This window comes from Episyrphus balteatus, chromosome 2 (genome assembly GCF_945859705.1).
Source record: "Episyrphus balteatus chromosome 2, idEpiBalt1.1, whole genome shotgun sequence".
In the NCBI taxonomy this organism is placed as follows: Eukaryota; Metazoa; Arthropoda; class Insecta; order Diptera; family Syrphidae; genus Episyrphus; species Episyrphus balteatus.
This window is the reverse complement of record NC_079135.1, coordinates 124,836,821-124,855,133: the sequence shown is the minus strand read 5'-3', so window position 1 is coordinate 124,855,133 and position 18,313 is coordinate 124,836,821. Positions and strand designations below refer to the sequence as shown.

The 18,313-nt window shown below is 30.0% G+C and overlaps 3 protein-coding genes across 3 annotated transcripts; 1 reads left to right on the top strand and 2 right to left on the bottom strand.

The window, feature by feature from the left end:
- Positions 1 to 776: 776 nt before the first annotated feature.
- Positions 777 to 1,898, top strand: LOC129909728 (uncharacterized). The gene has a single exon (XM_055986801.1). It carries the CDS (start codon positions 777 to 779, stop codon positions 1,896 to 1,898), a length of 1,122 nt encoding a protein of 373 aa, XP_055842776.1.
- A 4,308-nt stretch (positions 1,899 to 6,206) lies between these two features.
- Positions 6,207 to 8,756, bottom strand: LOC129910157 (peptidoglycan-recognition protein SA-like). The gene is made up of 4 exons (XM_055987428.1): positions 8,611 to 8,756; positions 8,337 to 8,535; positions 6,741 to 6,859; positions 6,207 to 6,685 (listed from the first exon to the last, which is right to left on the bottom strand). Exons 1-4 carry the CDS (start codon positions 8,678 to 8,680, stop codon positions 6,501 to 6,503), a joined length of 573 nt encoding a protein of 190 aa, XP_055843403.1. The 5' UTR covers positions 8,681 to 8,756; the 3' UTR covers positions 6,207 to 6,500.
- Positions 8,757 to 13,267: 4,511 nt separating this feature from the next.
- Positions 13,268 to 15,749, bottom strand: LOC129909248 (peptidoglycan-recognition protein SA-like). The gene is made up of 4 exons (XM_055986304.1): positions 15,620 to 15,749; positions 15,353 to 15,554; positions 13,578 to 13,696; positions 13,268 to 13,525 (listed from the first exon to the last, which is right to left on the bottom strand). Exons 1-4 carry the CDS (start codon positions 15,690 to 15,692, stop codon positions 13,314 to 13,316), a joined length of 606 nt encoding a protein of 201 aa, XP_055842279.1. The 5' UTR covers positions 15,693 to 15,749; the 3' UTR covers positions 13,268 to 13,313.
- Between the last annotated feature and the right edge of the window lie 2,564 nt (positions 15,750 to 18,313).

Here is an 18,313-nt window from a genome sequence, read left to right as displayed (position 1 = left end):
TCAAGATATAGCCCGAATACTAATTAGGCTGGAAAAAACAACCACAAAAAACTTTGAAAAATCATATCTCGAAAACGTATCCATTGTAATTTTTAAAGTGATTTCCGAGTTCCTGAGGTCAAAGTACGTACGAAAAAAATAGTGGGATTGAGTGTCCATTTTGCCTGTAAACCAGTATTATCAAGTCCGAACCCTGCTTTCGTTTGTGCCTGACGTGCTGTTTATCCGTCTCCCTTATTTGTTTAAATTTGACTGTATTATTTATATAAACATTTTAAATTTTGTTGACATTTATTTATTTACTTAAAGTGAATTGTGACTTAATTCGTTGCTGAAGAAATAAGTGTTCTTTTTCATAAATAAATAAATATTATTGAAGTGCAATTAAACATTTAACAATTGAAAACTATTTTTGAGCAGTTTCAGTGTTCTCTTTGAGTGATAAGTACATTTTACACTGTTTCTTTGTTTCATTTATTTCGTTTATTTGTATGTGAATCACTATATAAACTTTATATTGCATACCTTGAGGCATTTTATACATGAACACATCTACCACAAAAAATATATTGCCTACTTCTAGGTAATTTCACATAAATTTAAATTTATAAAGGCAACTTAAGCAGGGCCGTATCTCATTTTTTTAAAAAAACTACAAAAAAAAAAAAAAAAAAAAATTTAAAATAAAAATTTTTGTCTTAAAATTAAAAAATTCAAAAAAGAACAATAAAAAACTATTAATAATTTTCAAGTCACATCACAACGAATTTTTTAAAATGTATTCAAATATAATTGACTCTCTCAGAGTAGACATTAACACCTTAAACGAAAAGGTTGATAAATTAATTAACGCGGTTGCTTTTATATCTGAGCAGCTAACAAGCATCAATTCAACCACTTCGAAAGGAATCACACCTAAAACCCCTAAAATTGACCTTTTAAAAAAACCATCTTGTAATCAATCTCCAACAAATAACGATCGTCCCAGTATTTCACGTGTTACAAGAAATACTCTCAAAAGAGCAAATGCAGCGCTCTCACCGATTGTGCAGACCCGTACAAAAAAAATTATTAAAGAAACACCCATTTCTGTTTCTCTTCCATTTCCTAAAACACCTATCCCCTCTTCGTCAAGTATTACTCCAACTCCTCAATCTATACTTTCCTCAACTTCCACATCTTCAATAACTCCTACAACATCTGAGCAAACTTCTTCAAATACACATTCATCGCCACAACCTTCATCATGCGCCACTACATCTTCTTCGTCCTCAGTGTCATCAATGTCGTCGTCAACATGTGTAACTACAACCATTTCTACGTCATCAACCTCTTCATCTACAATATCAACTACGTCAACTATCACACCTGTTTCTAATGCACTAATTCAAATTTTCCCGTTTTCATCTGTAACACCTTCAACTTCATCATCTTTATCGACCTTGTGTACGACGTCTTCATCCTCAATATTGCCATTGTCATCAGTTGATATTTATAAATATTCGCATTCATTATCGTCCATAACACCTATCAACGAAACTATTCAATCTTCTGGAACTGCGCAATCTGAATCTTCTCTTGATGTCCCACTTAAAGCAGCAGACAGATTTAAATGTATATTTTTATCTAATTTCGATCCTCATACAAGTTGTGATAACATATGTACACATATAAAGTCACGTTTTCCAAACTCAAAACTTAAAATTGAACAACTACCAACAAAAAATCCTGACTACGCTTCTTTTAAACTCTATGTTACTAATGACATTTTTAATGAACTATTGGATCATACCTTTTGGCCGGATAAAATTATCGTCCATGAGTTTGTAAACAAAAGGAACAATATTCGTAACCCTTTTCGGAAAAATTTGACAAGACAAGTAAATCGTCGCCAATAATTGACATTTTTTACCAAAATGTAAGAGGACTTCGGACTAAGACCAACAAGGTTTACTTTTCTACAACCTCCTGCTCCTATGACGTCATTTCTCTTACTGAAACCTGGCTGAATGCTGGCATCAAAGACTCTGAACTTTTTGATAGCACATTTAATGTTTTTAGACGTGACCGATATTCGGATCCAAATATTGATACGGTAGGCGGCGGAATCTTGATTGCCGTAAGATCTTCGTTTATAGCTACACCAGTTCATGTTCCTGTAGCCCTTGACAATGAATTTATCTGCGTTAAAATATCTTTAAAAAACAAAAACCTATATATTGTAACGATGTATATTGTCCCAGGAAGTCCGCAGTATGCCTACAATAAGGCTTATGAGTTCTTAAGTTTTGTCAACGACTTATTAGAATATCGTGATGAACTAATCTGCCTAGGCGATTTTAATTTAAGCAATGTTACTTGGTTTCGATGTCCTGAAACAAATAAAATGTTGCCAGCTGGAAATCTGAGATCCGATGATTCAAAATTTATTGATGATTTAACTTCAATTGGACTACGACAATTTAACGATGTATTAAATTCTAATGGAAAAATTCTTGACCTGGTTTTGACAACTTCAGATGCAGATATTACTGTTGAAAAATCAAGCGAGCCTCTAGTAAAAGAAGATAATCATCATCCATCACTTATTTTTTCTACTTTTCTTGACTCGGATCATTTTCATAATGATCTCACTGAAAATTTGTATACTTTTAATTTTAAAAAAACTGATTTTGTTAAATTAAATATGCTTTTATCTCTTGTTGTTTAGCTAGAGATAACTTTAATAGAATTACAAGTTTAAAGTATCTGGAATATTTACAAAAGGTGCAAAGAGATCTCAAAATGAATCCTAAACATTTTTGGAAATTTATTAATAGTAAAAAAAGTTCGTGTCCATATCCATCTGTTCTAAAGTCAAATGAAATGTCTAGCCATGACCCTCGAGTTATTACACAATTATTTTCAGACTTTTTTCAAGGCGCCTTTAACTGTGATACTAACAACTGTGATACTTTAAACTGTGATACTTTAAACTGTGATACTTCGATCTGTGATAATTCTGACGAAAATTGTCAAAGATTTGACTTTTTGAAACCTTTTTCATACTTGACTGATATAAACTTTGTTATAAATACTGACAACATTTCAAAGTTTATATCTAATCTTGACGACAATTGTATACCTGGTCCTGATGGTATACCTTCTATTGTTATAAAAAACTGTGCAAGTCAATTATTGTCACCTCTTTCTGTACTTTTTAATTTATCGTTATCTTCTTGTGTATTTCCTTGTATCTGGAAAAAATCATTTATTATCCCTCTACATAAGAAAGGAAAAAAAGACGAGGTCCAAAACTATAGACCTATAGCAAAGTTGTCGGTTATTCCGAAACTCTTTGAGGCTATTATTTGTGAATCTTTGTCTTTCTATGTTAAATCAGTTATTGTCCCAAATCAGCACGGATTTACAAAAGGCCGCTCTACCGTGACTTTTCTCATGGAATTTGCCGAAAATTGTATTGAGTCATTTAAAACTAAGAAACAGTTAGACTGCGTCTTCACAGACTTCAGCAAGGCGTTTGACAAACTCTCGCATAGAATTTTGTTAAGTAAGTTGAGAGCTCTTGGATTTAATGAAAACTTTGTTAAGTGGCTTCAATCTTATTTATTAAATAGATCATACTCGGTGCTTTTCAATGGTTGTCCATCAAAATACTTTTGTGTTAATTCTGGAATACCGCAAGGCAGCCATTTGGGCCCTATACTTTTTATAATATTCATAAATGACTTACCATCCGTCTTGAAACATTCGAATTGCCTTATTTATGCGGATGATGTTACAATCTTTAAAACCGTCTCTAATGTTCGTGATTGTGAAATGTTGCAATGTGACCTTAACTCATTTTTCGATTGGTGTGTTCGTAATTGTTTGCTTCTTAATGTCAATAAATGTAATTTTATGAGTTTTACGAGAAAACTATCTAAAATTCCTTTCAATTATTTGTTAAATGGAGTTTCCTTGTCGAATGTAAGTCAAGTTTCTGTTCTTGGTGTCTTATTTGATCCTAAACTGGAATTTATTGAACACATCAATTCCATAAGCAATAAAGCCAATTCGCTTCTCGGTTGGATTAAGAGAGAGTCACGTCAGTTTTCCGATCCTTTTATTGCAAAACAGCTATTTGTAACTTTTGTCAGACCCATCCTAGAGTACGCTTGTCAGGTTTGGTCACCTCATTATGAGTGTCACATAGCGAGGCTAGAACGAGTTCAAAAAAGGTTTTTGCGGTTTGCCTTAAGAGGCTTAGGATGGGACAACCCTTACAACCTCCCCCCATACATAGACAGACTCAAACTTATTGACATGCCTTGTCTTCAGAATAGAAGGTCTTATTTATGTTTTTCGTTCATTGTAAAATTAATTAATGGGAAAATAGACTCTTTGCACCTTTTGTCTCGCATTAATTTTAATATTCCTCAACGCAATTTCAGAAATGTCCCCAATAGTATATTAATCTCAAACTATCGTACCAATTACGAACGTTTTTCTCCTTTAAATGTAATGTTCAGTTTATTTAATGTTTTCAATAATAGATTTCATAATTTATTTGACCAATCACTTAATTTATCTCCTAAATTTCAATCAAATTTTTACTCGATTTTGTAATTTATACCTAATATAATGTTTTAATGTTTTGTTAAAATTTGTAAATTAATGTAAATTGAAGCTAGTATTTAGCTGTACTGAATAAATAAATAAATAAATAAATAAATAAATAAAAAAAAATCATAACAAGTGGCAAGGTTAGGAAATTTGTCGCTCTTTATGATTTGTAAGCCTGTCACCTCACAGCGCCAGCTATGTAGCTAGAGTGTCCTAAGGCTGTTCTATATCCACTTCGATTTTTTTTTTCTATTGTCGCATTAAAAAAGGAGATTAAGCCTCATCCTAGCCAGAGCATGTTATCGGAAGAGAAAGTAGTTGACGACCATCTCTTTTTGTTGCTGGCCAAAGAAAAATTTAAAACTGCCTAACTTTTGTGCATGTCCTCCTATCGGCCAGTGTTCTATGCATATCATAATGCAACATCAACAGAAAATAAACCGCTTTCAGACTGTCTTTATCGGGGGGCTAAAGTCTAGGCCAATGAAATTTCTTTTAGGACCAAGATTGACGTTACTTGCCATATTGTCACCCAAAGATTTGATTTGCTCCATACGCCATTGGCACTTTTTCGAGAAAAATGCATTTAAAGGTTTGCATGCTTGGAACTCCGAAACTATGCGATATGCGATAACTATTAAAAATTATTTGGATATAAAAAAATTTTTTTTTGAAAACCGACTTATGAATTTTCTTTAAATGTTGTTCTTATTTCTATTTTGTCTTTAATGCATTTTTTTTTGTAATTTTAAAAACTATTTTTTAAATTTTCTTTTAATTTAAATTAAAATTATTCTTTTATGAATTTTTGAAATAAAAAGCTTTAGTATTTTAAGCAACCTTTCCAATAAGAACGACCTAGTAGTGCATTAAATAAAAAAAAGGTTAATAAGTAGAGCAATACAACATTATTATGTTGTATTGCTGTTCTACTCACGGCGTAGTTATGACTGGATGGGCACAAAACATTGTGAGTATTCAATTTAATTTTCAATATGATTATTTTGGTGTTAGGATTTTTAGGTTTCTTTTTTTTATAAAAGTTTAATACTTTATTTATTTAAGGAAATTAATACTTATCAAATATAATTTTTATATTAAATGTGTAAAATACTTTTCAAATACACAATTGAACACAGGAAGTTAAGCTTGGTAAAAATTGATATTCACCATATTAATGTGCAACTGGATTGTGTCCATGCTAAGAGTTAACTGGTATAATTTTTTGTTCATCCATTGTATATATATATAAGAATATATATACAATGGTTCATCGATGTAAAAGTACTTTGTATGAAATGTAGAGGGCTATAGTTTCATTTGAAAAATAAATAAATTATTTTTAGTCTTCGCCAAAGAAAATATTGACAATAATTTATTCAATTTAGAGCCAATTTTTCAATCTTCTAATAAACAGTCAGTTAACTGTTCGACGAATAAAGTTATTAGGCTCATAAACAATCAGATAAAAACATTGAATTTTTCAATCAAGAATAATTTATTCTACAGAATAACAAAAAAAAATTGTCAAATTCAAAAATATTTAAAATTAAACGTCATTTTTATTCATGATTGTTTCTGTTTTCTTGTTTTCCACTGTATTTTTTTCAAAATTCTTTCAAAACAGCTTTGACAACTGACACAATATTTTTATTGAGATTATTCCTTAGAATAATTTTATTCGTCTCTGAAAGAAGTGGATAGATTTATTCTTAGGAATAAGCTATATCTGCCTGTTGAAAAATTGATTTTTTCTCTATCCTTAGGAATAAGTACTAACTGACTGTTTAACTGACTATTGAAAAATTGGCCCTTAGTTTTTTTTTTTTTTAAATAGTCAAAAGAATTTTATTTATTGAGTATTTTCAGCAGTGTTTTTTTTTTCAATTTTATTTTCATGGACTCTCAGACCAATTATCCCATTCTTGCATTTCTCCATAAATTGGCAATCCAGGACTTATTGTACCTTGTACTTGACGAGCAGCTAACAATTTGAATCTTGGTCCTAATTCGCCCAAAGTTACTCCACAGTGTAGAAGTTTCTTTGCTGCATTTAAAGCTTTTCGCGAGGGAAGTTTATCTGCAACAATAATTTTTTTTAATCAGAATTCACTATGAATAATTTGTCTTTTTACCTGTAAAATCTCCAATGAAAGCTATGCCAGTACCGTTACGATTGTAACCGTAGGTATGAGCACCAATTTTATGCCATCCACATCCTTCATAAACTAATCCATCATTACCAATGAGGAAGCTTTGATTTTTTGAAAAGAGAAAAAAATATTTAACTACCAAATGCGTTTTGAAAAGTTACAGTTAGGTACCTACGTACAAAATTAAAAGTTTAAAAAAAAACTGGTTTTCAATAAAAGTAATGAGTGTTTCATTTTTGGGGGATTTTAGAGAATTAATTTAATTTATGCAAACTAGTACCACTAAAGTAGTACCCGGGAGGCTACCCTTAAAAAACTTTAAAAAATTATGTCTGAAATTTAAAGTTTATCTGTGTTTTACTTTTCTTGGTTTAAAGCTATGTAGTTACAGCTTAGGAAACATTTTTTTGTTATTATTTTGTCCGGTTTATCTCACAGGGTCACTGTGGCATATGTGTAACTATTTTTTATTGAAAACTTTTTTATTCTTTTAAATGGTTTAATTGATCATCATCACAAAATTTAGGTATCATTAAATTTATGGAATTCAGCAAAATTAAAAAAAATAAATTGTTTTTGTCCAGAAAAAAAGAATATCAATTTTTAACCTATTAAGTAAAAGTATTTTTAATTATCGACGTTCTTCGGTTCCCTTTTTGTTGCCATTTTTGTATCTTAAATTGTTCCACTATATCTTCATATAAAACGTTAAATAAATAATAAAATAGATTACAAAATGAAGATTTTATTAAAAAATGAAGAAAAAGGAAACAATTTGGCTATGTAGGTACTTGTACAGATATTCTACCCAAATGGGACAAAAATTCAAATCCTATTTTAAAAAAGGCTTACGTAATATAAGACATACAAAAATTTGCATGCGGTTAATGTGGAAGGTTTGAAAGGGAAGACTTGGTAGATGAACTTGAGCTCGAATGTTACCATAAAATAAGTCGTGGAAAATATCCCAAATTTTCGAAAGTTTTTTTACTTCAGTTTGAAAATAAACGAGGTTTTGAATAAGATATCATTACTTCTCCCATATTCGTAGGTATACATTTTGTCAATATATAATGCATTCATAAAATATGAATATTAGGTATAACAAATAAACATGGCATTACCAAAAAACTATTCCTCTTAGGCCTAATTTATTCACATTCCATTAAAAATTAGAAAACTGTCAAATCGCAAACAAATTTTAAAATTTCCCCTTTTTAATGACGGTTGTAAATTTAATGGGGAGTGAATAAATTAGGCCTTAAAGAATATTTTTTCAACCTAATCGAGAGAACTGATTTTAAAACAAATATTTTTTGTGCCTCCAAAATAGTCTGGGGGAGTTTGCTCACAACAAAAATTTCAATTGTATTTACCGCCTGTGTTTGTTTATTTTTAATACACATCAATTTCCTATACCAAACTTCATTATCTCTATTTAAATAATAATCAAAACGCAATCAAACTTTGACCTCTTCACAATCAAACAATCAGTTTAACAGATTATAAATATACAAATAAAATGATTTTGTTGGATTGCAATCCAAGCTTAACGAAGCTAAACCTTAAATAACTTACTTGTATCCAATATCACTGTATCCCAAGCTAAAATGATAATTTTGAATATTTTGTAAAATGGTTGCACATTCTGCAAAAGAGTCACACTCCTGGCTAACTGTGTGATGAACGATCACATATTGAACTGGAATAGTTTGATAGTCGACATTTTTAGCTGCAAGTCCACTCCATTGGCGTTTCGACTTGATTGTTGGACAATCTGGAGAAATAGATAAACAAAAATTGGTTCTGTTTTTCTACTATTGGGGTTTTCCTAGTTTGTTTTTAGTTGAACCTTTGTTCTTTTCACTCTCAACACTGAAGATCACTCCGAGTATAACAACAGATAACGTGAAGATCTTCATTATAACAAGCTTGTATGTGGAACGTTCTCTTCGACTCACAATATTCACTGAGACTGATTAATATACCTCCATCAAACTTTATTGAACTCGAACTGAAAATTAACCTGTGATCAGGGGATTTTTTCAGTGAATCACTTTTTTTTTTTGATTTGTTTATATTTTGTCTTTTGCTACTTTTTCTTTTAGGAACACGGGTCGGTTGAAGAGTTCTTAAAATGTTATCTGATTATTTTGAGTAGGTGAATACAGACTGAATACAGTAAACATGTTTAAGATTTTTGTTTAGTAGTTGTTTATCTTCATTTTTTGTTGAATTTTAAACAATGTCATAAAAGTTTGAAGCTAAACAATAAATGTTTATATGCAAACCATCAAGTTGAGACTACTGTTAAAGATACGGTCAAACTAGTGCTGGGGATCGGGGGAAAAATTCCCTTTTGTGGGAATACTGACATCAACAAGGAGAAAAGGAAACCAACCTGTTTTTGTGGGAATTTCTCCTTAAACCAGATTGTTTTAATAAGTTTTTGAAAAATAAAAATGTCAACATATCGTCGGTTCAAAGAAAATGAGAAAATAAGTTTTACGGCAAAAAAAAATTGAATTTCAAAATAAATTTTTTTAAATAAATTGTGTTTAAGAAAATTGAATTTCGTTCAAGATTTCGTTGAGCTATTTTTGTGTGGAAAATATCGTTTCGCTTCAGCTGCGCTAGGCTTTAAAGTTAACAGAAAGAATAAATTGTAAAAACTTAACTTCCGAAGCAATATTTTGAACTACGATCACTATCGTCATTCTTTAATGAGACCTATTAATAGAAGCATCTATATTGAAGAGCTTTGTACTATAATTTTTAATTTAAAAGACTATACAAGTTTAAAAAAAATATAAAGTTTGTGTTGCCTTTGCTCCATTTTAACGCAGAGGCTTAAAAAAATGTCTGTTTATTATGAAGTGAGTGATCACCCCAGTACTGGGTCAAACACATAATCCCAGGGTGTGTCTTGCAACTAGAGCCTACGATTTTGTTCGTGTATTTAATTACACGTGTACCCGATACACGTGTACACGTGTATCTAAAAAACGTTTACACGTGTATCTTATTTACACGTGTATTTATTAAATACACGTGTATTTATATTTACACGTGTAAATACGAAACAAAATGATTTTTTTGCTTTTTGGGGGTAAAATAAAAGTTTTTAAAACTAAACAACTGAAGATTATTGTGCAAATAAATAGTTCGAATTGGAAAAATAGTATTTGAACTTTTTGAAGACCTTATAAATAATTTATTCAAAAATTAAAAATAATGATGTGCCTTTTCATTAAAAAAAAGCTAATAAATTTTTCCAAGATATATTTGCATATTGCCTACTGTGTCTTTCTCAGAAGAAAGTGTACCAACTGTTACATGTTTTTTTTTTTTTTTTGTTAATCACCGTTTATTTGAAGATCATATGGTTTACTAAGTTCATAGTGAAAGTGTAAAAGGTGTTTTATAAATAAAGCGACAAATTCAATCAAAATAAATTTTAAAATAAAACTAAAATATGAAGCCAAGGAGTTGGGTATGGCAATATGCCCACCGAGAAGGGACAAATGCCTACTGTGACTTATGTAGTTCACAACAAAACAACCGTTTTTCTTGTCCCGGTGGAACAACCGGAGCCCTTGGACGGCATTTAAAGGGACTCCATGGAGTCAATTTAATTATTTTATATGTTTTGTTGCTTGGCAGCTTGGTAATCTAATCTAATCTGCTTTATTTTTTTACTTTTTAGAGCCGATTTTTCAATCTTCTAATAAACAGTCAGTTAATTGTTCGACGAATAAAGTTATTAGGCTCATAAACAATCAGATAACAAAATTGAATTTTTCAATGAAAAAAACTCTATTCTACAGAATAACAAAAAAAAATGTCAAATTCAAAAATATTCAAAATTAAACGTCATTTTTGTTCATAATTAATTTTGTTTTCTTGTGTTCCCTCATATTTTTTAAAAGTGGTCTTTAATTTAGTGGTCTTTAAATTTGTGAAAAAAAGCATCTTATAATTTATAATCTCAAAAATATCCATTTCATCAATATTTTCTTTAAAACAGCTTTGACAATTGACACACTATTTTTGTTGAGATTATTCCTTAGAATAATGGGAATCGGGTCAAAATTTTTTTCCAAGATTTATATGGCTAGGGTTGAATAAGAATTTCCAATTAAATTTTCCGTGTAATTTCAATGTGTAAATCTAGCCAATAACCGCAAAAACCTGAACAATATCCTTTTCATTCAATATAATACATATTTTAGGAAATCGCCACCAAATCTACCTGTTCGAACGCTATTTACACGTGTAAATATAAATACACGTGTAAATATAAATACACGTGTATTTACAAATACACGTGCTTCGGCACGAATTATTTAAATACACGTGTAGCACGTGTACCTTAATACACGTGCAATAGTAGGCTCTACTTGCAACGCACAAGAGCCTTTTGCAAAGCTTAACGTATTTTCAAATCTGTGAACTAAAAAAAATAATGAGAAAAAGATGAGTGGAATCTTGAGCGTCCCAAAAACAAAATGGGCAAACACTGGAAAGAGCTTAAGTTGAGAACTCTTTCGAGAACAATGAAGAATTTTGGGGTGAATTTAGGTGAAAAGGTGTTTTTTCGAAGAGAAAGTAAAATCTGTATGTGTTCCCAAAAAGTCAATGATTCGTATAAAACGTCTAAGAACTTAAATATAAACGTTTAATTTGTTATCGAAACCAAAAATAAAAGGAATCACTGGCTTTTTGGGAACAATTACAGATTTTACTATCTCTTCGAAAAAATAAAAAATTTCTTACCAAATTTCATTAGAGTCATTTTTTGTTCTCACTCAAAAAACACCCTTTTAACAATAATATTCTTAGAGACACTTTAGGTTCTTGTTTCTAATCTCAAAAGTAACATAATTGCTGAATTTCAATAGGATACCACTAGTATTACTCACTTATTCAAATATACCCATATTTTCTCCACACCTAAAACCCTTTCACATGAAAATAATGTATGGACTTATTTTATTTTATTCGTAATTCCCATGATAAAGACAATATTTTTAATAAATTTCGTAAGGGGTTTCATTAATTTCCTTATTTCCCAAAAAAAAAAACACCCTTTCTCCTAAAATATTTGTATAGACTGCTTAGATCTTAGTTTCTTTTATAAATGTACCGACATTACATATGTACCGATTTTTGTTGGTGTAACATTTTAGTCCCAGTTTTTGTGGTACTAATTTCGAATTTCATCATTTAAAACAAAAACACCCTTTAACTTAAGACTTTTTAGATGCTTAACTCTTATAAGAAAAGAAACTTTTTCATCAAGTTTAAAAAATTAACAAAATTTATGTTGGCTGTTATGATACCTTTCATATGGGTTTCGTTTATAATAATTTTACCCGTTGGAGTCAAAAAATTAGCACCCTTGCTTTTAATCAGCAATAACTTTTCTTAGAGGAATCGTATTTACTCTATTTTTATGTCATTAGATTCAGCATAAAAAATCCCTCAAAAACATGTGTCATAAGTCATATGAATATATACATATACAATTTTTTTCACAGAAGAATATTAAACTTGGTCGTTTACACAACATAATGTATCTAATTTATAGTAACTACCTATATTTGTTATACTTAGACTTGTAGACGCTTCATTTCATAGAAGGGGAGATCTAGAATCTTTGAATCGATCTTAAAACTGTTACGGCACTTAAAGCCGATTGCAAACAACAAAACCAATAAATTATAATCAAAACGCCAATCAAACTTTGAACTCTTAACAATCAAACAATCAGCTAAATAGATTTAATATTCAACTTAAATGATTTGAATGGATTGTTAATCACTTATCATTATAAGCTTTAGCTAAGCTAAAGATCACTCACTTGCATTACTTTTTTGTTTTGATTTGTTTATTTTTTGTCTTTTGATACTTTATGTTGTCTTCTTCTTTTTACTTTACGAGTTCATTAAAAAAGGGCACCTTAAAAAGAGATAATGTTCATATTAAAACTTAAATGCCTTATAAGCTTATAAGCTAGAACTTTTTGAAGCCAATCAATTTTCATCCAACAAAGCAAAAAATCAATCTTTTTCTCTTCTAACACCATTAAATCCATTTTTTTGAATAACAACCTATAATAAATTTTATATCATATGAAAGCTTATTATTTCACCTTTTATTTGACGTTTCAATCATTTTTTTACGATGCCTACAAAAAAAGTAAGAATTTTTTAGAGCCAACCATGTCGAAAGTTCAAACATAGATTACGGAGCCTACTTCCTAAACAGGTGTTTTGAGGTATTTTTCAAGTTTTTCTATTTTAGATTGTGCAACTTGTAGAGCACTAAAGAAGTTTCCTCTTGGTGGTCAGATTGTTGATAAAATATCTGTTATTTTCTGCTTTTGAGTTCTCGAGTGCGTAAGATACTCGATTGGAAAAAGTAGCTGCTTACTTAAGTTGATTGTTGACAGCTTATAGAGTTTATTTATAGCAATTGTTGATAAAAATTAAAAAAAAAAATCCCTTTATTTATTTTTTATTTAATTTATGTTTACAATTTACTCTCATTTTATCAATTTGAAATTGCATACTTTTCAAAGTATGTACCCTGTAACCAATTGTCCCATTCTTGAATTTCTCCAAATATTGGTAGGCCAGGGCTTATTGTATTTGAAACTTGGCGAGCAGCTAGTATTTTATAGTTTGGACTTAGCTCACCTAAGTTAACACCACATCGTAGAAGATTTTTTAATGAATTAAATGCATTTGGTGAAGGAAGGTGACCTGCAGAAAAAATACTCATGAAATGTTCATGATTTAAAAAGAAAAAACTTACTTGTAAAATTTCCAATAAATGCTACGCCTAAAGAATTTAGATTATAACCTCGAGTATGGTTTCCTACTATATTCCATCCACATCCCTCATAAATTAGGCCATCATTTCCAATCAGGAAGCTAAAGAAAGAACAACGAAAAAACTTAAAATATAAACTAAAAAAATATTATGAATAAAATCTTAGATAACATCTATTCACAGTGAGCCTGAACAAGTTTAAGGTTGACCTAAAATGACGACAAAAACTAAAGATGAGGATTTGTTCCTGAAGGCCTCAGCAATAACAATCCGTTTTTACCAAAATCGGATTAGCTTCCTTTTTCGAGATACCCCCCTTAAACGTGTTTTTTTCGAGAAAAATTCATATCAACGCAAGGCTCGAGTACGATAACTTAGGCGCCGAGAATTGAAAACGGTTTTTAGTAGAGGTATTCAATACAATCATTTTTGGTTTTGGGAGGGAGGGTCTATGTCCCCCCCTTTAGGCGGGAGGGGCAGTTTTCTAAAAAATCAAACAAAAAATTATTAAAAAACAATGGCAACACTTACAGTTATGAATGATACCTTTTTCAAAAGCTAGAATTGTACACTTAATTATAGTTTTTTAAACCAAGTTATTTTAAACAGTTATTTCCGAAATAAACGATTCCAAAGTCAACAATTGTGAAAAAGAAGTTTAAAAAAATACATTGAATACTATTTTTGTCAAGACTTTGGGTTTCATTACGGGATAAATTGATAAAGTTAACTACCTCAATAAATTCCTTATCAAATACTGAAAACCATATGTTTCTATGCCTTTTAATTTTTGAGATAATTGAAAAATAGGAAAACTACTTTCTTTATCTTATTTTTATTTTCTTGACTATTTTGCTTTGCCATTATCAAAAATCAAAAATTAAAAAGTACTGTGCTTAATCTACTTCGATTCCATGAATTTATTTTATTTCCATTTAAAATTGGATCTTAAAAATAAAATTTCTTAGTACCAGTGTGGTACCAGAACGCTCATTAGTGAGCCTGATAAAAAATGTAGTTTTCCTATTTTTCAATTATCTCAAAAACTAAAAGGCATAGAAACATATGGTTTTCAGTATTTGATAAGGAATTTATTGAGGTAGTTAACTTTATCAATTTATCCCGTAATGAAACCCAAAGTCTTGACAAAAATAGTATTCAATGTATTTTTTTAAACTTCTTTTTCACAATTGTTGACTTTGGAATCGATTATTTCGGAAATAACTGTTTAAAATAACTTGGTTTAAAAAACTATAATTAAGTGTACAATTCTAGCTTTTGAAAAAGGTATCATTCATAACTGTAAGTGTTGCCATTGTTTTTTAATAATTTTTTGTTTGATTTTTTAGAAAACTGCCCCTCCCGCCTAAAGGGGGGGACATAGACCCTCCCTCCCAAAACCAAAAATGATTGTATTGAATACCTCTACTAAAAACCGTTTTCAATTCTCGGCGCCTAAGTTACCGTACTCGAGCCTTGCGTTGATATGAATTTTTCTCGAAAAAAACACGTTTACGGGGGGTATCTCCAAAAAGGAAGCTAATCCGATTTTGGTAAAAACGGATTATAATTGCTGAGGCCTTCAGGAACAAAGCCTCATCTTTAGTTTTTGTCGTCATTTTAGGTCAACCTTAAACTTGTTCAGGCTCACTGTGTATTTGTATTCTGACGATAAATGAAATGAACTTAAAAACTACTCATCTAAGAGTGGAACGTTGTCATAACGTATATTTAGAAAATGTGTAACGTAGACTTACTTGTATCCAATGTCATTGAAACCTTTTTTCAAAATATGATAGCTTTGAATATTTTGTAAGATAGGTACACATTCTATAAAGGATTCACACGCATTCGATACAGTGTGGTGAATTATCACAAGTGGAATGGGTGCAGTTTGATTTGAAACTTTTTTAGCTGTAACACCTTCCCATTGTTGTTTAGATTTTATTTTTGGACAAACTGCAAAAAAAGACAAACAAAAGAATTACAAAATTCTTCTTTAATTTAAGAAACTTAGTTCATACCATAATTTTCACTTGTAAGGACAACACAAAAGATTGCTGAATATAATAAAACAGAGAGTAAATAATTCTTCATGGTAACGCAGCTTAAATCGTGTAGTCGGCTCACAATATTCTTTAAGACTGATTTTACTTGTTGCAATAAACAGATAAATTAATTCGTGAGGGGATTTTTCATAGTTCAATGGGTGACGATATTTTTTGAAATCTTATTCTGGACGAATAGGTTATGATCTGAAAAATGGAATCACAAAATTACAACATTCTTAGGGGTTCCCATTAAAATGTACTCAATCTATTATGTTCTTCACCTCTAGTCAAATCTATACTCAATTAGTGTTTTTTCTTTTTAACTTACACTTGTAGTCATGAAAAACAAACCATGTTAAAAATTATTTTTTGGTTTTTCTTTTTTATTCAAATGAAGAGGGTGGTCTTCTGTAATTAACTTTAAAAAAGTAAATTTCAAGACAAAGCTTGTAAAAAAGTAACAGTTTTCATTATGAAAATTCATCTCTAATTGTTTTTGAAATTAAATAATCTATCGCTATGTTCATTGAGCAAAATGAGGCCTTTCGCCTGATATAGTGAAAAACAAATGAGACACAACTCATAAAAAAGAGTCTTTTTTTTTCAACTGTAATTTTTTAAAACAGATTCTACCAAAATAGGAAAATTAAAACCAAGTCCGTCAAACAGCTTACCTTAAGCAAGCTATGAACGTTAAGTGGAAGGGCTTATAGATAATAATAGTGACCTTTAATAATGCGAGCATCTACACCACTAACATCTGACATTTATTGCACTTGGTCACTAAGGCGTATACGTACCTTTTTTTTAATTAATTAAAGTTGTTCATATCGAATTTAGTTTTAAAAAATGCAATACATCAAGAGACTTTTTTGCAATTATACATAGTTGTATAGCATTAAGCTTCTTTGGTAATTCTTAATCAAAAAAACCGATGGTGTAGTTTTTTTTGTGGAACATCGTATATTACACTGGCCAACAATTTTCAACTTTTTTAATTTTCCAGAAATATTTATGTGCATGTATAAAATTACATATACGGATTTGGGTTCGGTTGAGTAAAGCAATCCCTTGACTTGAAGAAATTTTTTTTCTCTATCAAGCTAACAGTGAAATTTGACTAATTTACATAAACTGGCATCTAAATACATATGTATGTTTTTAATATTCGATTTTATTTTGTGTTTGTCGCGATTAACATTTAACATTAAAGAAAAAAAACTCATTCCGTATTATTCTCGTATTATACTCAAATCAGTCAAATTTCAAATATTTCAAGTCAATAGAATGCTTAAGCTGGGAAAAGTCTAAACTTGAGAAACGACTATGAATTCTGCCCTCAATGTATTCGGGGTCAGTAGGTCAAAAATCACATTCATTTCTCTCTAGAAGCTCTTTTTTTTTAATTTTAGTTTTTTTTTTGGGGATTTCCAACTATTTTTTTTTTTTCTTATCAAATACCTTTTTTTTAAAGTTTTACTGAAAAAAATTTATTTCGAATGTAATGTACATATTTCGGGTCAGAAAGTAGAATAAAAATACAAAAAAATATTTAACAGACCTCTTAACTTTTTGTGGTCAGTTCGCTGTATGTTATTTTAAATTGCTCTTAAATTCTTGTGCGTATATTTGTATGTTTGTTTGTCTTAAAGCAAGTCGAAGGTATGCTAAACACGAACAGTTTTATAAAAAAAGAAAGAACTGCATTTTTTTTTTAATAAAAAAGTAGGAGAAAAGATGACAATTTTGTCCAAATTGGTACTGCCAACTCTAGCATATAATGTGCCCCTAATTAAGAAAGTGAACTATGTCACTCCTAAAAAAACCATCAAATGTAGCATAACAATAATTATTATTTAAGAGGGAAAGTATATTTGAAATACAATTAAATCGTTTTAAGAAAATTATTCAGAAAGTTTTTCTTTAAACAATGCAAAAAGTGACTTAGTCCACTTTCATAATCATGGGCACATATGACAACTTGGAGTCGTCTTTTGAAGTTCTTATTACATAATTTCTTTGACTCTTCTTTCACTACAGTTTTCGGCTGATCAAGTTGCAGGTGGATTTCGGTCGCTTACGCGCCTTTTCAGCATTTTCCATGAATGTTTTGTTAAATTTAAATTAGAATTCCTAGAGGTGATCAATAAGTGAGTATATAAACGTTTTGAAAAAAAAAATTGATGTCTATCATTACTGTGCTCAGAATTAATTAACTATGGATGTGCTTTTTGGCACCGGATGCTATTCGAGGATATCAATCACTTATCCTTTGACATTCAACGCAGGTCTAAATAAGCTAGCCAACTCGTACAAAAAGTAGTTAATTTTCCCATCTTAAATTGTTATGTTATATTAATACTTTTGGAATGTATTATTTTGTTAGTTCTATAAGGTGAACAATTATAGAAAATCACATAATAATATCACATATTTCAATGTTAAAACTCTTCGTGATCACTTGGGCGTATACGTACTTTTTATGATTAGTTTTTTTTTTTTAAACGCTCTTATTACGGAAATAATCAATAAAATTCATTAAGATTCAGGAAAAAAAACGTTACACTTGCCTCTTTTTTGTGAGATGCATTTAAAAAAATGTTTTTACAATTTTCAAAATACCTATATATTTCTTTCTTTTTGTTAAGAATACCTGGTGTTCACAGA